This window comes from Mustelus asterias, chromosome 22 (genome assembly GCF_964213995.1).
Source record: "Mustelus asterias chromosome 22, sMusAst1.hap1.1, whole genome shotgun sequence".
Lineage (NCBI taxonomy): Eukaryota > Metazoa > Chordata > Chondrichthyes > Carcharhiniformes > Triakidae > Mustelus > Mustelus asterias.
The window spans coordinates 38,270,868-38,293,614 of record NC_135822.1 but is presented as its reverse complement, the minus strand read 5'-3'; the positions used below and the strand labels follow the sequence as shown (position 1 = coordinate 38,293,614).

Genomic DNA, 22,747 nt, shown 5'->3' with positions numbered 1-22,747 from the left:
AGTCACAGCAGCACGGTGGGTGTACCTGCACCACACGGACTGCAGCAGCTCCAGATCAACACCATCTTCTCAAGGACAATTAGGGACAGGCAATAAATACCGGCCCTGTGGCACTCACATCCCAATAACAAGTTTAAACAACCACAGAGGTTTTGTCAATTGGCAAACAGAGATTGGCTAATTAAGCCTCTGGGGAACTGGACGGCTGTAGCATTCATGAAGGAGGTTATAGCTGTGTGTGTGTGGGTGTCTGTGTGTGGGTGGGTGTGTGTGGGCGGCTGTGTGTGTGTCTGTGTGTGTGGCTGAGTGTGTGGGTGTCTGTGTGTAGGTGTCCATGTGTGGGGGTCTGTGTGTGTGTCTGTGTGCAAGTGTGGGTGTGTGTGTCTGTGTGTGTGGGTGTGTGGGTGTCTGTGTGTGTGGGTGTGTGTCAGGGTGCCTGTGTGTGGGTGTGTGTGTGGGTGTGGGTGTGTGGGTGTGTGTGTGTGTGTGGTCTGTGTGTGTGTGTGTGTGTATGTGGGTGTGAGTGTGTTTGTGTGTGTGTTTATGTGTGTGTGTGTGGGTGGGTGTGCGTGTGTGAGTGTCTGTGTGTGTGTGTGTCGGTGTGTGGGTGTCTGTGTGTGGGTGTCCATGTGTGGGCGTCTGTGTGTGTCTGTGTGTGGGTGTCTGTGTGTGAGTGGGTGTCTGTGTGTGAGTGGGTGTGTGGGTGTGTGTGTGTGGGTGTGTGTGTGTGGGTGTGTGTGTGTGTAGGTGTGTGGGTGTGTGTGGGTGTGTGTGTGTATGTGTATGGGTGTGTGTGTGTGTATGTGTGTGGGTGTGTGGGTGTGTGTGGGTGTGTGTGTGTGTATGTGTGTGGGTGTGTGTGGGTGTGTGTATGTGTGTGGGTGTGTGGGTGTGTGTGTGTGTATGTGTGTGGGTGTGTGGGTGTGTACCTGTGTGGGTGTGTGTGGGTGTGTGTGTGTGCTCTCCACACAGGCGGGTCTCCCTGGCCTGGGCTTGCTTGGGAAACAACGCACAGTATTGGGCAGTGCAGCCTGTCAGAGGGGTGACTGTGTGAAGGAGCCTGTCTCATTGAGGATGCTCAGGGAGGAACATCCTTCCCTAAATCATTTCAGAGGGTTGTTCTTTCACCTTTGGGCTGTGCTTCAGTCTTCGCAGGGTGGGGGCCGGGCGGTGGGGGGCCGGGTGGTGGGGGCAGGGGGGGGGGGCGTTTGGGGGGCGGGGGGGGGGGGGGGCGGTTGGGGGGTCATTCCACAGAGCCAGGTTTCCGCACTCTATGGATCAGGGGGCTGCAAATGGCCCTGTCCTCCCTCGTTTCCCTGGTTACTCAGGGTCTGCATCAACTCCAAAAGCAGCCATGGAGCCGCCCCGTGGGAGAGACCCCGAGCAAAGCCGAGGCCGGATAAAGGGAGTCTCCCAAAAACTATAGCACAATGTAGGGAAGGGATTCCTGTGGGGCTAACACACACCCACACACCCACCCACACACACACACCCACGCACACTCGTACCTACACCCACACACACACACCCACACACACACGCAGTCACACACACCCAAACATATCCACAGACACACACACCCACACACCCATGCGCACACACACCCACACACACTCATACCGACACCCACACCCACCCACCCACCCACACACACCCACACACACACCCACCCACCCACCCACACGCACACACACACACACACCCACACACACTCATACCGACACCCACACACACCCACACACACACCCACCCACCCACCCACACACACACCCACACACACTCATACCGACACCCACACGCACCCACACACACACACAGTTTATGAGTTTGATAAGGTGGTTAAAAGGACAAATCAGAAACTGATCGAATGTGAATGGATCGGGAATTCAGATGTTCCATGGGAATTAGGGAAGCAACATTACTCTGGGACTAGCACAGGAATAGCAGGGTCAGACTGCGAAATATAACACAGCAGCCAGTGGGACAGACAGTCCTGGGGGAGACAGTGGGACAGACAGTCCTGGGGGAGACAGTGGGACAGACAGTCCTGGGGGAGACAGTGGGACAGACAGTCCTGGGGGAGACAGTGGGACAGACAGTCCTGGGGGAGACAGTGGGACAGACAGTCCTGGGGGAGACAGTGGGACAGACAGTCCTGGGGGAGACAGTGGGACAGACAGTCCTGGGGGAGACAGTGGGACAGACAGTCCTGGGGGAGACAGTGGGACAGACAGTCCTGGGGGAGACAGTGGGACAGACAGTCCTGGGGGAGACAGTGGGACAGACAGTCCTGGGGGAGACAGTGGGACAGACGGTCCTGGGGGAAACAGTGGGACAGACAGTCCTGGGCAGACAGTGGGACAGACAGTCCTGGGGGAGACAGTGGGACAGACGGTCCTGGGGGAAACAGTGGGACAGACAGTCCTGGGCAGACAGTGGGACAGACAGTCCTGGGGGAGACAGTGGGACAGACGGTCCTGGGGGAGACAGTGGGACAGACAGTCCTGGGGAGATAGTGGGACAGACAGTCCTGGGGGAGACAGTGGGACAGACAGTCCTGGGGGAGACAGTGGGACAGACAGTCCTGGGGAGACAGTGGGACAGACAGTCCTGGGGGAGACAGTGGGACAGACAGTCCTGGGGAGACAGTGGGACAGACAGTCCTGGGGGAGACAGTGGGATAGACAGTCCTGGGGGAGACAGTGGGACAGACAGTCCTGGGGGAGACAGTGGGACAGACAGTCCTGGGGAAACAGTGGGACAGACAGTCCTGGGGGAGACAGTGGGACAGACAGTCCTGGGGGAGACAGTGGGACAGACAGTCCTGGGGGAGACAGTGGGACAGACAGTCCTGGGGAGACAGTGGGACAGACAGTCCTGGGGAGACAGTGGGACAGACAGTCCTGGGGGAGACAGTGGGACAGACAGTCCTGGGGAGACAGTGGGACAGACAGGTATACGGTACTAATAAAGATTAGAGGAGATGGACAAAGTGTTTGGTGCGTGGGCAGTACAGAGGTCAGGGTGAGTGCAGCACTGAACTCGCATATCGACTCGGTACATGGTAAGATTGGACAAGTGTCCAGTTACCTCAATCCCAGGAATATTATAAACAAGTTGTTCAGCGATATCTTTACAGCCTTGTTCCAGTGCCTCAATTGGCATTTCCGCATCTGAGTACCAGTCCCTATTCACCGAGTGAGCGTAAGTAGCACTGGGTGTGGCATGCTGTACCCGTGTGGTCGTTACCACGCCCGTGGATTTACCTGCAGAGAAATTAAAACATAAAGGGTGATGAGAAAGCAGCATTGAAATGATCCCAGAATTCTTCAAACTCCGGACTCGGGCCTGTCCCATTTTTAAACAGCCCCACCATTAGCGGCTGTGCTTTCAGCTGCCTGGGCTCCAAGCTCTGTGATTAGTGCTTTATACCTATACCACCTCACTCTACTGCAGGAACCACCCCAACCAGTTCCACATCTCATGACGGCAGACACTTGGGAAAACCACCACATGCAAGTTCCCCTCCAAATCACACAACCCTGACTTGGAAAAAAATATCATCACTGGGTCAAAATCCTGGAACTCCCTCCCTAACAGCACTGTGGGTGTACCTACACCTCAGGGACTAAAGTGGTTCAAGAAGGCAGCTCACCACCATCGTCTGAAGGGCAATTAGGGATGGGCAATAAATGCTGGCCCAGCCAGCTACACCCACATCTCATGACTGAATTTAAAACACCTATCTGTTTTAAGTTGATTTATTAGTGTCACAGGTAGGCTTACATTAACACTGCAATGAAGTTACTGTGAAAATCCCCTAGTCACCACACTCCGGTGCCTGTTCGGGTACATTGAGGGGGAATTTAGCAAATGCACTTAACCAGCATGTCTTTCAGACTGTGGGAGGAAACCGGAGCACCCGGAGGAAACCCACGCAGACACGGGGAGAACGTGCAGACTCCGCACAGACAGTGACCCAAGCCGGGAATCGAACCTGGGTCCTTGGCGCTGTGGGGCAGCAGTGCTACCCACGGTGCCACCGCGCTGCCTCTGAGGAAACATCTGATGATCTGTCCAATATTTCATGTGGTTTGATGCCAGATTTTGTCTGGTAATGTTACTGTGAAGCATCTTGACTATATAAATGTGTTGTGCTAATTGCCTTCCTAAATGCAGTGCTCACTTCACTAAATGGACACAATAGATTAATCGCTCAGAGCGACATGCCTTCCCCATTCAGGTAACTGGCGCCTGGGCCCAAGCCCCATAGAACTGGAGAGCAACATGCTGGCAAAGTATTAAAGTTAAATCAGGATGTTAAAGTTGATTATTGAAAGCCAAATGGAGGGAGGCGATGGCCTAGTGGTATTATCGCCAGACTATCAATCCAGAAACTCAGCTAATGTTCTGGGACCCGAGTTCAGCAGATAGTGGAATTTGAATTCAATAAAAAATATCTGGAATTAAGAATCTACTGACGACCATGAAACCATTGTCGATTGTCGGAAAAACCCATCTAGCTCACTAATGTCCTTTAGGGAAGGAAATCTGCCTTCCTTACCTGGTCTGGCCTACATGTGACTCCAGAGCCACAGCAATGTGGTTGACTCTCAACTGCCCTCGGGCAACTAGGAATAGGCAATAAATGCTGGCCAGCCAGCGAGGCTCATGACCCACGAATGAGTAAAAACAATAATCTGACGGAGGAGGGAGGGCCGAGGGTTGTTAGACAGATTCCATGGTTTGGATGTCTCAGTCAGGGTAAGGGATGTTGCTCTCAGTCTTTACCATAGTGAGGGATGGTGTCACCGGATTTGCAAAGAAGATTTGTACACTCAAATAAAAATATACACTCGCGCAAGCAATGAAAAGAACTTTTTAATAAAACTCTGCTCAGAATCTCAGGAAATCCCAAGGGCCGAGACCTCCGGCTGCTCATTCCGGCAGGATTCTCCGCTCTCAGTGGCGGCGCTCCCCCTTCGCCGCGGGTCCCCCAGCAGTGTGGGGTGGCTCCAATGGGAATTCCCACTGGCAGCAGCGGGACCAGAGGATCCTGGCGCCAGCGAACGGTGCGCCAATTCCCGCCGAGGGGAGGTAGGAGAATCTCGCTCAGAGTGCTTCCAGACAATGACGCACGTGGTCGCTGTGGTCGGAAACGTGGCGGCCAACTCGTGCACAGCAAGATCCCACAGGCAGCAATGTCCCTTTCTTTTTTTTTTAATGATGCAGTTTGTGGAATGGGTAATTGTCCAGAGCTGGCACTGGGCAGAATTCCCCTCCACATCCTCAAACCGTGCCACCTTTTACATCCAACCAGGGACGAGACCTCGTTAAAAAAGGAATAAAAGCACAGAAATGGAAAAGTGAGGGTGCTTTTTTTTAGATGACGAGGGACTGGGGGCAGGGAGTGTGGAGTGGGAGAGGTTGTCAATGGCCGAGGTTAGGGGCTGGAAGATGCCATTTCGAGTGGCCCCCAATTGGCACCTGCCCAGCACCATGTGAAATGTTGGCACGCTCTCTAACCCAGCTGTACCAATGTTGGTGCAGCTATCTCTGTGGCGCCAAAACATCTCGCTGCCAGGGTCAGACTGCTGCTGTGCGGAGAATCAGGGATCCTGAAAAAAACAGGCCCAAAAAGATGAGAAAAACAGTTGTAAAAATACGCAGACATTTCCTGATATAACCGTGATCTGTTATGATTGCGTTCAGTATATTGTGGAATTAATTTATGTATTTTATTCAAAAATATTGAATGTAGCGGTGGTTCTTTTCATTGTGAATTGGGAACAGGAAAGCAGGCAGGGTTTGATACTGTCCATGATCTATATTGATGCCACTAAGCACAGGCCTCACGCACACTTTTCCCCTCCTATTTCAGGATGCTCCATATTTAGATCTCCTGGTCTCAGTTCTGAGTGATTCTTACCAGTTTTACACATGGCGGCACTCTGAGAGGTTGGCAGCACCCACACTAACATCATACCAATAGTCTCTCCTATTGGGAGAGCTCGTGCAATTGAAGCAGGAACCCCCCTGACGAAGGAGACTGCAGTTATCCCAAATCCAAGGCCTGAAACTACTGAGGCCCCACCTGAAGCTTTGCTGTAATCTATTCATCCGACTCTTCTGCTGTTTAAAACCTCCCATCTATTATCCAACAATCAGGAGGTGACCAGCCAGTGCAGTCAACTAAAGCTAAAGCCGCCATAGGCACAGGTGACCCCCCCACCTCAAAAAGGGAGAGCTGACCGGTGGTGATTTAACCTGAGAATCACCACAGCTCAGGCAAGGGGCAAGGTTGAGAAGGCAGGCGGGACCTTCATGAGTAACCTCAGCCGGTACAGGAATTGAACCCGCGCTGTTGGCATCGACTCTGTATCACTAACCAGCTATCCAGCCAATTGAGCTAAACCATCCACATCACAAAGACTTTGGTCAAGTTGCCCCTTAACCACCTAAATTCCAGATGTGTGCAACCATTCCTCATAAGTTGACCCTTGAAGTCCAGCGATCATTTGGGTGAATCTACAACGCACTCCCTCCAAGGCCAATATGTTCTTCTTTAGGTGCGGTGCCCAGAACTGTTGACAGTAACTCCAGGTGCGGTCTAACCCTGGCTTTATATCACTTTGGAATGCCTCCCATCCCCTTGTATTTTAGTCCTTTAGATTTGTAAGGCAAATCATTCCATTAATCTTTTTAATTCTTATCGGTCCCTGCTCTTTTAATGATCTATGGCCCTGGACCTCCAAGCCCTTTTGAACGTCCCTACTGATGACTCTCTGACTCAGATTGGGGGGGGGGGAGTGAGGGTGCGGGGAGGGGGTGGGGGGTGCGGGGACCGAGGGGGTCTGCTGCCACTCTAAGTGTGATCGTTGGGGGGAAGGGGGGTCCATTGCTACTCTGCGTGTGATCGGTGGGGGTAAGGGGGGAGTGGCCCGCAATCAGTCTAGGTTGCGTGGGGGGGTGGGGGGATAAGGGGGTCAGTAATGTTGTGGGGGTGCGGTAATGTCTGTGGGGGCCAGGGGGGAGGCATTATCCGGCCCGGGAGCAACGTGGCAGGAGAGCATTTCTCTATCTTTTTTTCCTGCGCGTGCGCAGTTGGAGGCTCCGATTGGAGCTGCAGGGTTTCGGGCACGTTAAGCCCCGCCCACAGGCTTCTGCAGCGCGATTCGGAATCGCTGCTATTTTTTCAGGCAGAATGCGTATGGGGGGCGCCTGAGAACGGGTCTAAAAGTCGGATCTGAAACACTCCCAGTTTCAAGTCCGCCCAACACTTAGAATCAAAATGGAAAAATAGGGCCCTCTGAGTACATTACAAGCAAAGGTAGAAAGATTTCTAGAGACCAATGGCATCAAGGGATATGGCCGCGATGTGGGAAGGTGATGTTAAACTAGAATATCAGCCATAATCCAATTGATCCCCCACTGCTCCGACATTCCTATCTTTGTGTCAGCAGCAAATTCAATAATGTGGCTTTCTGCCCCATCATTGAAGGCTTTGGAAAACATGATGGAAAAGTTGTGTTCCCAACACGGATCTTTGAGACACCACATTCTGCTGATTATTCCTTATCCCTACTCTTTATACAAACATACGAAATAGGTGGAGTAGACCATTCGCCCCCTCGAACCTGGTCCGCCACTCAATAAGATTGTGGCTGATCTGTTTGTCTTTCAAGTTCCACATTCCCATCTACCCCTCATTTGGGCATGTAGGGATTCTATGATTCTGCTTTGCTATTCTTCTTGCCAAAGTGAACACCTTCCCATTTTCCCCCATCATACTCCATCTGCCAGGTTTTTGCCACCTCACTCAACATATCGATGTCAGTCTGCAACCTCCTAATGTCCACTTCACAACATACTTTCCTACCTATCTTTGTGCTGTCTGCAAATTTAACCACCATACCTTCACTCCCTTTATCTAAATCATTGATATAAATTGTAAAAAGCTTGAGGTCCCAGCACAGACGCCCTGCGGGACTATCTATTTGGAATGGATTTTCATACCTACCCTACCTTACCGTCAAATGAGTGCAGCAAAAGACAAAAAGGCTTAGAGGAATCATAGAATTGGATCTCCTATTGGGAAATGAGTTAGGGCAGGTGATGGATGTGAGTGTGAGGGAACACTTTGGATCCAGTGATCATAATGCCATTAGTTTCAACCTGATCATGGATAAGGATAGATCTGGTCCTCAGGTTGAAGTTCTGAACTGGAAAAAGGCCAAATTTGATGAAATGAGAAGGGATCTGGGAAGTGTGGATTGGCACAGGCTGTTCTCTGGTAAGGATGTAAATGGAAAGTGGGAGGCCTTCAAAGGAGAAATTTTGAGAGTGCAGAGTTTGTATGTTCCTGTCAGGATTAAAGGCAAAGTAAATAGGAATAAGGAACCTTGGTTCTCGAGGGAGATTGTAACACTGATTAAGAGGAAGAGAGAGTTGTTTGAAATGTACAGGCAGCAAGGAACAGATCAGATGCTCGAGGAGTATAAAAGTGCAAGAAGCTACTTAAGAGGGAAATCAGGAGGGCTAAAAGAAGACATGAGGTTGCTTTGGCAGACAGAGTGAAGGAAAATCCAAAGAGCTTCTATAGGTATGTTAGGAGCAAAAGGATAGTGAGGGATAAAATTGGTCCTCTTGAAGACCAGAGTGGTAGACTGTGTATGGAACCAAAACAGATGGGGGAGATACTAAATGGTTTTTTTGCATCCGTATTTACTGAGGAAACGGACATGGAGTCTACGGAAATAGGGCAAGCAGGTAGGGAGGTCATGGAACCTTTATAGATTAAAGGGGAGGAGGTGCTCGCTGTCTTGAGGCAAATCAGAGTGGATAAATCCCCAGGACCGGACAGGGTATTCCCACGGACCTTGAGGGAAGCTAGTGTTGAACTTGCAGGGGCCCTGACAGACATATTTAAAATGTCAGTATTCTCGGGGGAGGTGCCGGATGATTGGAGGGTGGCTCATGTTGTTCCGTTGTTTAAAAAAGGTTCCAAAAGAAATCCGGGAAATTATAGGCCAGTAAGTTTGACGTCGGTGGTGGGCAAGTTATTGGAAGGTGTGATAAGGGATAGGATCTATAAATATTTGGATAGACAGGGACTTATTAGGGAGAGTCAACATGGCTTTGTGCGTGGCAGGTCATGTTTGACCAATCTATTAGAGTTTTTCGAGGAGGTTACCAGGAAAGTGGATGAGGGGAGGCACAAAGACCATTAAATTGTCATTAGCATATAATTTAAATGTGTTTCACTCCAGCGGGGAATACTATAGCTCCCCACTTTCGGGAACTAGTGGCCCGACCCCGCTGGAGTGAAGGGGAGCAATCGGGGCCCCCCAGAGGGCCGGGCGGCGGGGGGTGCTCCTTGAGCATTGGCACCCTGGCAGTGCCAGCCTGTGCCCAAGGTGCAAAGTCCCAATGCCCAGGGGCACCTTGGCACTGTCCATCGGGCATGGGGCAGTGCCAAGGGGTGGGGTATATGGACAGTGGAGCCTAGGGGAGCGGGGCCTGATGGGCGGAGCCTAGGGGGCAATAAGTGGGGATGGAGATGACCCGCTGCCACTCTGCATAGGGATCAGTGGGAGGAGGAGGGAGGGCAGCGATCGGGCGGGCTGGGGTGGGGGGGGTGGTAGTCAGGACTCTGGTGGGGAGAGTGGTGGCTGGTACTGTGGGGGGTGGTCAGGACTGTAGGGGTCTGAAATCGGGGGGGGGGGGGGCTGGAGATCGGGGCAGGCCAGGAGTGGGGGTTCGGGGTTGGTCTGGAATGGTCAGGGAGCCAGCAATCAGGCCGTGGGCGGGTGGGGGGTGGGGTGGCAGAGAGCCATCATTGAGGAGGTCGCGGGGCCAACAGTGCGGGGCCACTGCGCGTGTGCCGATCTCATGACTGTGGTTCTTCGAGATGGAAAGGCAGGTTACATTGTGTTGAGTTTGGAGGAGAGATTTGTACAGTTTACAGTCATGGCACGGCCATCAATGTGAAAAGGGATATCAGAATGAGCAAAAAGCCAGATTTAGAGGTGTGTAGACACCTTGGAGGGTTGTAGAGATGTCTAGACATCTCAGACAGAGGGTGCTATAGCTGTCTAGATATCTTGGAACACTGTAGAGATGACTAGACATCATGACGGTTTATAGAGATGCCTAGACATGTAGAACAGAGGGTTGCTGAGATGTCTAGGCATGTCAGGTAGAGGGTTCTAGAGATGTTTAGATATCTTGGAGCATTCTGGAGATGACTAGACATCTTGGCAGTTTATAGAGTTGCTTAGATATCTCAAACGGAGGGCTCTAGAGATGTCCAGACAACTCAGGTGGAGGGTTTACAGGTGTCTAGACATCCTCATGCATTCTAGAGATCTCTAGACATCTTGGAGCATTCTAGAGATGACCAGACACCTTGGAGGTTATAGAGATGCCAAGATATCTCAAAGGGAGGGTTCTGGAGATGTCCAGACAACTCAGGTGGAAGATTCTAGAGATGTCTAGACATCCTCGTGGATTCTAGAGATCTTGACATCTTGGAGCATTCTACAGATGTCTAGACACCTTGGAGGGCTCTAGTTATGTGCAATATATCTGAGTGAGTTCTAGTGCTTGAATAGGTTACAAAGGTTGGGAAAGCGAGGCCACAAAGAGCTATGAAAACAAGGATTAGAATTTTAAATTTGAGGCATAGTCAGAGCAGAAGCCAGTGTCATTCAATGAGGACAGGGATGAGTCAAACAAACTAGAACATGGGAGAAAGGCCAGGAGAGAATAGAAACTAGAGTTTAACTAACCCTTTTATCTTACTAGATTGGGAGTCCAGGGTACAAGATTCCTCATATCTTAACTGGGAGACCTGACCATTTTTCTCTTGAATGGTCAGACTAGTAAGTAGCCGCTATGTTTGAGTTACCCTGTGATGTGAACAAAACAGAGAGTGCCACTCCTTCCTATGAACCAGGCTAATTCCCACTGCTTTGAACTCCTCATGGAGGCCTGGTGTTTAAGCTGTATATGCCTCAGAATCAGAATCACAGAATCCTACAGTGCACAACAGGCTCTTCAGCCCATCGAGTCTGCACCGACGCATGAAAGGCCCTGACCTGCCCACCTAATCCCACTTGCCAGCCCTTGGCCCATAGCCTTGAATGTTATGGCACGCCAAGTGTGAGACTGTGTGTGATAGGACATACTAACCGGCATCATCTGCCCATTTCAGAATGGATGTCACTTCGTTGCCGAAGGTGGTATTGCATTGTCTCCGCACTGAAGCTGCACTCACGCCCACTGTGCCTTCGTTTGCCTTGACGCCACATAGGTAGGCCGTTGCCGTGCCAGCACTGTCAGGTACCTGAGCGTTGGTGTTATAGGTCTGGGGGAATGAAAGGGAGAGAGAGCCAAAGTCAACACGTTGCAACCTGCCTTCCCATCTCAAAGAACCAAAGTCACGCAAATCAAACTAAAAAGAAACAAAGTCACAGCTTGCAAAGACTAGAAATGAGACAAAAGATTTGCATCGTCGTAACTCTAAATGTGTTTAATTTGACTACTTTGTGCCATTGGCAACAATTTACATCATCCATTTCCATCCAGTTCTGCAGCACTTCAGAAAGAATTCCACAAGGAGGAAATATCCATGTTGTCAAGGCCGAGGTCATTTCCTTAACAAGGGCTTATGTTGGCCCACCTCCATCCAGAAAAGAATCAAGACTTTTCTCCCACTTTATGAAGAGAAAAGTTCACTAAGAAATTTCTGACGTGTTGCCAAGGTCACGGAGAAGCAGGGGGGATATAATTCAAATGTGGTAGGTGGCCTCCAAGACTGAAGTGCTCTTTGTCATAGTTGGACAACGAACCAACACAGATGCAATTAAAAGCTACCTTTGAAAGAGCTACGTGTGGGAACTTATCCATTTCCAAGAAACCTTCCTCTCCATTTTGGTTTTGCAATTGGCCTTTTAGAATTCGAGCAGCAGTCACTGTGGGTATCCCCATACCTAAAAAACACAAAGAATTCCAGGCAATCAGGCCTCAGCATTGAGCTCACTCCTTCCCTCAGTGTTTGTCCAGATCTCGCTTTCTGTCTCTGAGTCGTCATACATATCTTAATCTTAGCTCCAAAATGTGTTGCCCTGAGCATTGACATCTTATGTCAAGTTTGATGGTCATTGTTAGTCCTTGGGAGGAAACCAGAGCACCCGGAGGAAACCCACGCAGACACGTGGGAGAACGTGCAGACTCCACACAGACAGTGACCCAAGCCGGGGATCGAACCCGGGTCCCTGGCACTGTGAGGCAGCAGTGCTAACCACTGTGCCAGCATGCCGACATACACAGGTCAGTGGAATGGGCGGACATGAAATTTAACACAGGCAAGTGTGAAGTGATTCGTTCCGATAGGAAAAATAAGAAGGAGAGGAAATATAAAAGAGAGGGTACAGTTCTCAGTGAAGTTTGAGGACAAAATCTGTTGGTATGTGTACACAAATTGCAGAAGGTAGCAGGACAAGTTGGGAAAGTGGTTAATGAGGCAAACAGGATCTCAGTCTTCACAGAGGCTTAGAGTAAAAAGCAAGGAGGTTCTGATGAAGCATTATAGAACATTTTTTGGGCCTCAATTGCAGTTTTGTGTCCGATTCTGGGCACTGTGCTTTCAGAATGATGTGAAAGCTCTCGAGAGAAAACAGGAAAGGTTTAGGGGAATGTGCTGGGCATGAGAGACTTTAATCAGGCAGACAGATTGATGAAGCTGGGTTTGTTTTACTCCGGGAGGAGAATGTTAAGCGGGGATTTGACAGAGGTGTTCAAAGTCACGAGGGGCCAGGACAAGGTCATGGGAGAGAAACGGTCATAATTGGTGGAAAGGTCAAGAAGCAGAGGCTTAGGATTTAACGTGATTGACTAAAGAAGCAAAAGCGATGAGTGGTTAGGATCTGGAATGCACGAGGGTGGTGGGGGGAAAATTCAACCAGGCCTTTCAAAGGGGAATTGGAGAAACAGTTTAAGGGATTGTAGGGCTACAGGGAGAGGGTGGAACTGGCAAAATTGCTCTTCTTGTGAGCCAGTAGAGATTTGAGGGACAGAATAGCCTACTTCTATGCTGTAGGGTAATAAATGACTTTTCTATGGGCGGAATTTACTGTGCCACCTGCCACGTGTTTTGCCACGGTGGGAGATAGCCTGCCATTGGTAAGTGGCGGGATCTTCTGGCCCGCCATTGTCAACGGGGTTCGCGCTGAATGCACCCCTCATGCCGTGGAACTTGTGGCGGGGTTGCACCTTCATTGGGACTGGAAGATCCCACCGGCGTGAATGGCCAGTAAGTTCTAGCCTATGATCTAAATGGTTCATGGAGAAGTTGTAACATGAAGATCAGGTACTCTTATGAAGACATGGGAATTGCTATTAGAGTCATAGAGGTTTACAGCATGGAAACAGGCCCTTCGGCCCAACTTGTCCATGCCGCCTTTTTTTTAAAACTCTTAAATTAATCCCAGTTGCCCACATTTGGTCCGTATCCCTCTATACCCATCGTACCCATGTAACTATCTAAATGCTTTTTAAAAGACAAAATTGTACCCGCCTCTACTACTACCTCTGGCAGCTTGTTCCAGACACTCACCACCCTCTGTGTGAAATAATTGCCCCTCTGGACACTTTTGTATCTCTCCCTTCTCACCTTAAACCTATGCCCTCTAGTTTTAGACTCCCCTGCCTTTGGGAAAAGATATTGACTATCTACCTTGTCTATGCCCCTCACTATTTTGTAGACCTCCATAAGATCACCCCTCAGCCTCCTACACACCAGAGAAAAAAGTCCCAGTCTATCCAGCCTCTCCTTATAACTCAATCCATCAAGTCCCGGTAGCATCCTAGTAAATCTTTTCTGCACTCTTTCTAGTTTAATAATATCCTTTCTATAATAGGGTGACCAGAATTGCACACAGTATTTCAAGTGTGGCCTTACCAATGTCTTGTACAACTTCAACAAGACGTCCCAACTCCTGTATTCAATGTTCTGACCGATGAAACCAAACATGCTGAGTGCCTTCTTCACCACTCTGTCCACCTGTGACTCCACTTTCAAGGAGCTATGAACATGTACATGTTCTGTAACTCTCCCCAACGCCCTACCATTAACTGAGTAAGTCCTGCCCTGGTTCAATCTACCAAAATGCATTACCTCGCATTTGTCTAAATTAAACTCCATCTGCCATTTGTCAGCCCACTGGCCCAATTGATCAAGATCCTGTTGCAATTGGAGATAACTTTCCTCATTGTCCACTATGCCACCAATCTTCGTGTCATCTGCAAACTTACTAACCATGCCTCCTATATTCTCGTCCAAATCATTAATATAAATGACAAATAATAATGGACCCAGCACTGATCCCTGAGGCACACCACTGATTCTTTCACCACTGATTCACGTGATTCTTTTCTCACACGGATATGTGTCTAAGCAGAGATCCCAATCATTATTATAATCAGCATTCCACTATCCCCATGGTGCTTAACGCAGCTCACTGCACTCTCACCTTCATGAGCTAGGAAGCTAAACATGGAATGGGGAAAAATGAAGAGAAGTAAAATACATAGACCAGAATTTTGCCACCCCGCCCGCTCGCGTCGCGATTGGGAGTGGGCCAGGGGCAGACAATGGGAAGGTCCGTTGACCTCGGGCGAGATTTTACAATTTCGGGTCGAGCAAGGCCGTAAAATCCTGCCCAGAATCTCTGGCACAGAAACTGTTTATTCGGCCCAACTGGTCCCAGCTGGTGGTTAGGCAATGGATAACTCAGCAATCCTCCCAAAAGTCAAACACTCACCATCGCCTAGGAAAAGAATAACATTTTTTGCAACACGAGTGTTGAGATTTTGTAAGTTGAGTGCTTTTCTCAGTGTCTCTTGAGCTTGATTCCTCCAGTACATTGGGTTCATTTCATGCTCTACAATATAGAAAACAAACAACATTTGTATCTTTGCGAGTTGGGCAATTCTCTGTAATAGATTGAACCAAAATCTCAAGGCCCAAAGTAAAATATTTCTGACTCTCTAACTCTTGTCAAAGATTCATCCATTCCAAGAAAAATTTGTCAAGTGTTAGAGGAGTAATCCTTTGCATTAGTTTCCAGGTAGATTTTCCTCTCAATCGTATTTGGAAGGAACCATTCTTCAAATTACTAGAAGGAATGGAATGCACCATCATATTCCAGATGGTCATTCATTCCATTGCTGAGAGTACCTATGGAACTCTGCAACTCTACAATGGGATTCCTCTCAGTGTCAACTGCTCAGATGAAATGAAGTTGGCAATTCCAAAGCTCTTGGATCCACAGCAACACAACTTGATGTTCCTTCAAGTCAGTGTTGGGGGGAACAACAGACACACCAGTGTAGACTGGAGTAGGAGCAGGGAGTTTTAACAAGAGTTGAATCTGCTCTCTTTGTTGCCAAAACAGGTACCATCCAGCTGGGCCGAGAGAAATTGGACTTCATGTCAACCACCAACAGAGGCTCTGGTTAACCCCGACCCAGGCTTCCAGCACCTTCCACTGTAATCAAAGGCATGTGTGAGTATAAAGGAGGGATGCACTTCCGGGAGAGAGAACGGAATGCAGGAATGTCCTTGCCACCATTTCCTTCCAGCAGAGAAGAGGGAGATTCCTTCACCAAAAGACATTCCATCATAAAAATGGTCATACTTACGAGTAAACTCCATTCGATTCTGGGAATGGATTCCCCGATCGCTGTAGATGCAACTCTGAAGCCATTCAAAGAATAAAGAGAAGAGCAGACATACACACCTCAGCAAATAGAAAATATTTGCTGAATTTGTTTCGCTTGCAGTTTTAATCCCTTTGATTCCACTCCCAGCAGCACGTCGGAGGATCCACAGTACAGTTCCTGCATGTGGCGCAATTATTACGCATGGTAATAATATGCTATTCCAGTAGAGAAAATGCTTCAATTTAACAACCCAGAAGGGAAAAGAATCAGTACAACGGGGAAATAAGAATACTGGTCTTGTGTACATTAAATTGGAACACCAGTAAACTGGGGAAATCAGGATCAAAAACAGAAAATGCTGGAAAATCTCAGCAGGTCTGACAGCATCTGTGGAGAGAGAATAGAGCCAACATTTCGAGTTTGGATGACCCTTCGTCAGAGCTGAGCCAGACTCGAAACATCAGAACATAAGAACCAGGAGCAGGAGTAGGCCATCTGGCCCCTCCAGCCTGCTCCGCTATTCAATAAGATCATGGCTGATCTTTTCGTGGACTCAGCTCCACTTACCCGCCCGCTCACCATAACCCTTAATTCCTTTACTGTTCAAAAATTTATCTATCCTTGCCTTAAAAACATTCAATGAGGTAGCCTCAACTGCTTCACTGGGCAGGGAATTCCACAGGTTCACAATCCTTTGGGTGAAGAAGTTCCTCCTCAACTCAGTCCTAGATCTGCTCCCCCTTATTTTGAGGCTATGCCTCAATTCTAGTTTCACCCGCCAGTGGAAACAACTTCCCTGCTTCGATCTTATCTATTCCCCTCATAATCCTATATGTTTCTACAGAATCTCCCCTCATTCTTCCGAATTCCAATGAGTATAGCCCCAGTCTACTCCTTCTCTCCTCATAAGCCAACACTCTCAACTCCGGAATCAACCAAGTGAATCTCCTCTGCACCCCCTCCAGTGCCAGTATATCCTTTCTCAAGTAAGGAGACCAAAACTGTACACAGTATCCAGGTGTGGCCTCACCAGCACCTTATACAGCTGCAACATAATCTCGCTGTTTTTAAACTCCATCCCTCTAGCAATGAAGGACAAAATTTCATTTGCCTTCTTAATTACCTGCTGCAGCTGCAAACCAATTCCTTGTGATTCTTGCACAAGGACACCCAGGTCCCTCTGCACAGCAGCATGCTACAATTTTTTACCATTTAAATAATAGTCCATTTTGCTGTTATTCCTACCAAAATGGATGACCTCACATTTACCAGCATTGTACTCCATCTGCCAGACCCTGGCCCACTCACTTAGACTATCTATATCCCTTTGCAGGCTTTCAGCATCCTCTGCACACTTTGCTCTGCTACTCATCTTAGTGTCATCTGTGAATTTTGACACACTACACTTGGTCCCCAACTCCAAATTATCTATGTAAATCGTAAACAATTGCGGTCCCAACACTGGTCCCTGAGGCACACCACTAGTCACTGATCGCCAACCAGAAAAACACCCATTTATCCCCACTCTTTGCTTTCTGTCAGTTAATCAATCCTCTATCCATGCTAATACATTACCCGTAACACCGTGCACCTTTATCTTATGTAGAAGTCTTTGGTGCGGCACCTTGTCAAATACCTTCTGGAAATCCAGATACACCACATCCACAGGTTCCCCATTGTCCACTGCACATGTAATATTTTCAAAGAATTCCACCAAATTAGTCAAACATGACCTGCCCTTCATGAACCCATGCTGCGTCTTACCAATGGGACAATTTATATCCAGATGGCTCGCTATTTATTCCTTGATGATAGATTCAAGCATTTTCCCTACTACAGAAGTTAAGCTAACCGGCCTATAGTTACCCACCTTTTGTCTACCTCCTTTATTAAACAGTGGTGTCACATTTGCTGTTTTCCAATCTGCGGGAACCACCCCAGAGTCCAGCGAATTTTGGTAAATTACCACTAGTGCATTTGCTATTTCCCCCGCCATCACTTTTAGTACCCTGGGATGCATTCCATCAGGACCAGGAGACTTGTCTACCTTTAGCCCCATTAACTTGCCCAACACTACCTCTTTAGTGATAATGATAGATTGGCTCGATTCTCTCTCCACAGATACTGTCAGACCTGCTGAGAAAAGAACAGCATTTTCTGTTTCTGTTTCAGATTCCAGCGTCCGCAGTAATTTGCCTTGATTTGAGGAAATCAGAGTACTGGTCCAAACTGTTTTTTTTTTAACCCCTTCTGGGAAGAAACAGGTCATTTTTTTTCCAAGTAGAGGAAGCGGTTAGTTTGCTTTGATGCACAGCTAATTCTCACCATGCACAGAAAAGGAATACAAGAAAGTGGAAATCCCTGGAGACAGCTTGGAACGGTTCCACAGAGATCCAGGCATGCTTAAGGAGACAGTGAAACCAGAGCCAGGCACACCGCCCCACTCCCAGCAGAGTAAGAGAAATGGCACAGACAAATGGAACATAAAATGAGATAAGATGGACCTCCAAGCTCGGCCTAACCTGGAGGTGGGCTGCGGATCTGATTATAGGTTCGCTTTTTCTTGAGTCCAGCTCGTGGGATGTAGCCTATTAAAGTCAAAGAGACGGGAAGATGAAGTTTGATTGAAAGGGATCACTTTTTGACTGCAGGATATTGAAAAAAACACCAACACTACAAAGATTAATCAAACAAACTTAAACTGGGCAGTGGCCTTAGGGTGGGTGACCGTGAAGAGGGACTTTAAGGCTTCTTGACATTGGAATAAAATTCAAGCCTGAATTAAGGGGTGTCACAATCCAAGACTTGGATTCATTTGGGCCTTCGCTTTTTGGCCTGTGGCCTGGCAAAGGGATCCTAGAACCATTGATGGCATACGTCATTCAGCCCATCACACCCTTGCTAGCTCTCTGTAGAGCAATCCAATCAGTTCCTGGAGCTATCCCCATAGCCCGGCAAGTTTATTTTGTCTGATGGCCCACCCAGTTTCCTTTTGAAATCACTGATTGGCTGTGTGCCCATTATTCATGACAGAACCCGACCAGTTTACACCCAATTGCAGAGTGAATTGATGAAATCAATACCAGGGATGGCCCACAGCAGGCGGCCTGTCTGACCTGGTGGGTTAGCAGCTGGCAGCAAGATGGAACGTAGCCTGCAATTGGCTCAGACTTATTGCCACCTCTCAGTTCTGCCTTTTTGTGTGTTTGGACCATCGACCTGGGTCAATCTCTTAGGAAAGTGTTCTCAACCCCATCGTTTGTAGTCAGGAGTAACAATGCCAGAAACTGGGAGAACATCAACTCCAGATTACCAAGAGGGTTTTATATAATCAGCCTGAAAGTGGGCTAGTGCCACTCATTTTGACCAGTTAGAAATGGAGGATTGAGTAACACCAATTAGTGTTTGGATCATGAGTCAATGCAGTCCAAACCTCTCTTAATTGCTTTGAACATCACTGGCCTGAAGACTTCACTCCAAGTCATCATGGAGTGTGGAGGCCAGCATTTACCCATCCCTAATTGCCCTTCAACTGGGTGGCATACTGGGCTATTCCAGAGTGGATTGCTGTGGCTCTGGAGTCACATGCAGGCCAGACGGGGTAAGGATGGCAGATTTCCTTCCCTAAAGGACATTAGTGAACCAGATGGGTTTTTATGACAATCAGCCATGGTCACCAGTAGAATTTTAATTCCAGATTTTTATTAAATTCAAATTTCACCGTCTGCCGTGGTGGGATTCGAACCCGGGTCCCCTGGGCTTTTGGATTACTAGTCCAGCAACAACACCACTACGCCACCACAGGAATGCAAAGCCTTCCCATCAGTCCCTTTAATGGGTCAAGTTGCATAAGAGGATGCCACACTAATGAGGGATTGTCTCTCTCTTTCATCCTCACCACAAGAGAGGTAAAGGGAAAGTCTGCATTTATTTCACCAATTGACGTTGGGTCTCTATTGCCCCAAACAAACAAAACCAATGCTGGAGTCAGTGGGGGCGGGGAGGAAGTCATGATTCTTTAATGGGACTGAAGCTCCCCACTCTCCAGACCACTGGATCCAGCTCATGTGGGGGGGTTGAGATGGGGGCAAGGGAGGCTAGGCCGCTGCAGAGGCAATGGCAAAAACAATACACAAGACAGATGAAATATGATAACACATGACATAACAAGATGACCAACATGTGGGGAACAGACAGATGATTCGAAATCACACTGAACAAATATCTTCACATTCTCGTTAAGATCAAAGGAGAAGATTATGTCAATGTCATTGGCTCAACCGTCAGGTACATCATGAGAGTCAGATGAAAGGCTGCTTACATAAGAAATGGGCTTCACTATGAAAGAAAATAATTAATTTGGGAAGAACATGCTCAAGTACCAATTATAGTCAATTACAGAATGACAAAAAAACAAGTTATGCATATACACGATAGATACACTGCTACATTCATCTGATCTTCCCCAGATATTCTCTCAGGTTTTGCATCAATGGTCTCCCCCCAAGTGGCCCATTGACCCTCATGGTCAGGCGTTTACCTTGAGCTGCCAATAGCTGCAACAGTAAGAGGAAAAGTATTTTGCAGAGGATGTAAGAATATTTAAGATGGAGAGGTGTTGTAAGTTTTCCAGCCTGGTGGAGAATGACAGGCCCGAGAAGGGAGGCTTTGAAACAAAACCAAGGCAACGTCCAATGAATATCTTTATCTCCCAAAGGATCGGGAGAGCTCATGGAATGATTTAGAAATGCACAAACGGGAACCAGTTTTCGCAAAAGAAGACACAGATACTATAAATAAACACTGCCGATATTCAATAAACTCTTGGAATATGTATGGAGTTCCAGTCAAAAATTCTGAAAGGGAGCAAAAAAAAATCAATCGCCGATTAGTCTTCAGGAGACTGGGGGGAAACATTGTGAAGATCTTGTTGAGGAAACTCATCTTGTGAAAGATTGTGATTGTCAGGTGACCGTAACCAGCAATGAAGAATTGTAAAATCTTACCCAGAGTCTGACCCCCACATTCATATCTGCAGATATTGCCAGCTCAAGTGTGCGTCAGTGGGAACATGGCTACATTCTTTCACACTGCTTCATCACTCAGGAGTGCAACATAATACTGATCAAGCTCCAATCACTGTGATCAAGCTCCACTCACTGTGTCCAACTGAATGGAGAATGTCAATTCATACAGATATTCACCGATGGCCGTAAGATGTTAAATCAGCAAATACTGTGCGTACGGACTTAAGTTTTATGAGGAGCAGCACGACTCTTTATAACTGGAAGGTGTTAACACATTTCTATACCAAAACATCAAACCAAGGTGAAAAATAGTGGTGCCTCCATAAACTACACAGTTAATGATCTGCAAACCCTGATGAGCCAACCTGTCAAATGAAAGATTAGTAAAGACAACATTATAAAGGTAAAGGGCCGGAAATATTGGCAACTGAAGGTACAGCCCCCAAAGACGGAGCAATTAAAATCGGGGGGTGCTCAAGGGGCCAGGATGACAGATCTCCAGGGGCTGTAGGACTGGAGGAGATAAGGGCCAAAATTCTCCCATCCCGCTCATCGCGGGAATCGTAGCAGGCGGGACAGAAGATTCAGCGGACGATTTAAAGGTCCATTGAGCTTGGACGGGAATTTCCAGTCTTGAGCGCGTACGGCCAGAGAATCCCGTCCAGGGAGCCCGCAACGTCCACTTCACAAGGTAGTGATTCTACAATGATTCCATTCCACTGATGCACCATTCAACATGAAACGTTGGATTTTAATTTGGTGCCAAGAGTGAGAATGTTTGTGCAGTCAGGAGGTTTAAAGAAGCTGGTTTTGCTGGGAAGACTTTACCTGGGACAAATCCCCACAGGAGGTCCAGGTTGGCGATGAGCAACAGCAGTGAAATCTTCATGGTATTATCTGGAGTTCCGCTTTCAGTGATCGAATTCCCAGTGAGATGGGGTCAAACTCTTCAGGGCTTCTCTGAAGAAAAAAGGCAAAAAACAAAAAAAAGTCACTCAAGAGACGTCGGTTAACAAGATTAATTAACAAATCGCATAAATATCTTCCTTCCCTTGCAACAAATACGCTTTCAAACCCACATCAATCATGCGATAGAAAATTAGTCAAATTTTCTGATGATACCAAGCCATGAGGACTTGATTGCAGAGTGAACACAATGAGGACAAGCATGATAATGTTCATCTAACTGTACAGGGTTTTGGTCAGGCTATAGACCTGAACATGCAGATTCCACGCAGATATCCATCCAAGCCGGGAATCGAACCCAGGTCCCTGGTGCTGTGTGGCAGCAGTGCTAACCACCGTGCCATCCTTCCCCCCCCCTCCCCAAGAGATCATCAACTGTGTAAATCAAACCTTACTTTCTGCTCATTTAGATTTTGCTGGACCATCAACATGGCTGCTACAGGTCACATGACTCGCAAGTTGGCTACAGTTTTGGAAACTTTTAGCAGTAATTAGAGGACAAAGTTCAAACCTCAGTGATAGCTGGGAGTTTCCACAAGGATGAGGGTATATTCAAATCAATGAAACAAGAGAGCAGCAGACGGTCTGTCTCCCCAGTCTGGACTTCTGACAAAGAGTCATTAAAACTCATTATACCTGTGAAGGTGCTATTGGCCACCATCTATCTCCGAAGGAGAGCAATGGATTTTGACCAGAGACATAGAAACCGATTGTTTACCTGGAATTGACTCATCAATGGGCAACACCCACATGACCTGAACTCCTTTGGCCTTTGGAAAGTTTTAATGTTACATTCCTGGATTTCCAGGCCAGCTGGCTGTCAACATCAAATCGGTCAACACCAAAGCAGGACTCCAGGCTGACAACAGAGCCTGCCTCCAGTCTAAAACCTTCCAAACCCACCCACTACCTTCCAGAAGGACAAGGACAGCAGACACATAAGAAACACCACCAACTGGAGGTTTCCCTCCAAGTCACTCCCCATTGTTTTTTAAAATATATCAGCCGTTCCTTCACTATCGCTGGGT

General features: G+C 48.0%; 1 protein-coding gene across 2 annotated transcripts in view; it reads right to left on the bottom strand.

Moving 5' to 3' along the window:
- Window positions 1–21,676, bottom strand: part of alpl (alkaline phosphatase, biomineralization associated) — a 58,178-nt gene extending 36,502 nt beyond the window's left edge. Inside the window, exons 1-6 of one of the 2 annotated variants that reach the window (XM_078238555.1) lie at window positions 21,582–21,676; window positions 18,249–18,314; window positions 14,826–14,945; window positions 11,878–11,993; window positions 11,194–11,368; window positions 3,091–3,266 (exon numbers count right to left, since the gene is read on the bottom strand). In XM_078238555.1, coding sequence (XP_078094681.1) covers window positions 3,091–3,266; window positions 11,194–11,368; window positions 11,878–11,993; window positions 14,826–14,945; window positions 18,249–18,314; window positions 21,582–21,642 — 714 coding nt within the window. In that variant the 5' untranslated portion in view covers window positions 21,643–21,676. The remainder of the gene's footprint in view (window positions 1–3,090; window positions 3,267–11,193; window positions 11,369–11,877; window positions 11,994–14,825; window positions 14,946–18,248; window positions 18,315–21,581) is intronic. The other variant, XM_078238556.1, reaches the window with a different exon arrangement.
- Window positions 21,677–22,747: the final 1,071 nt, after the last annotated feature.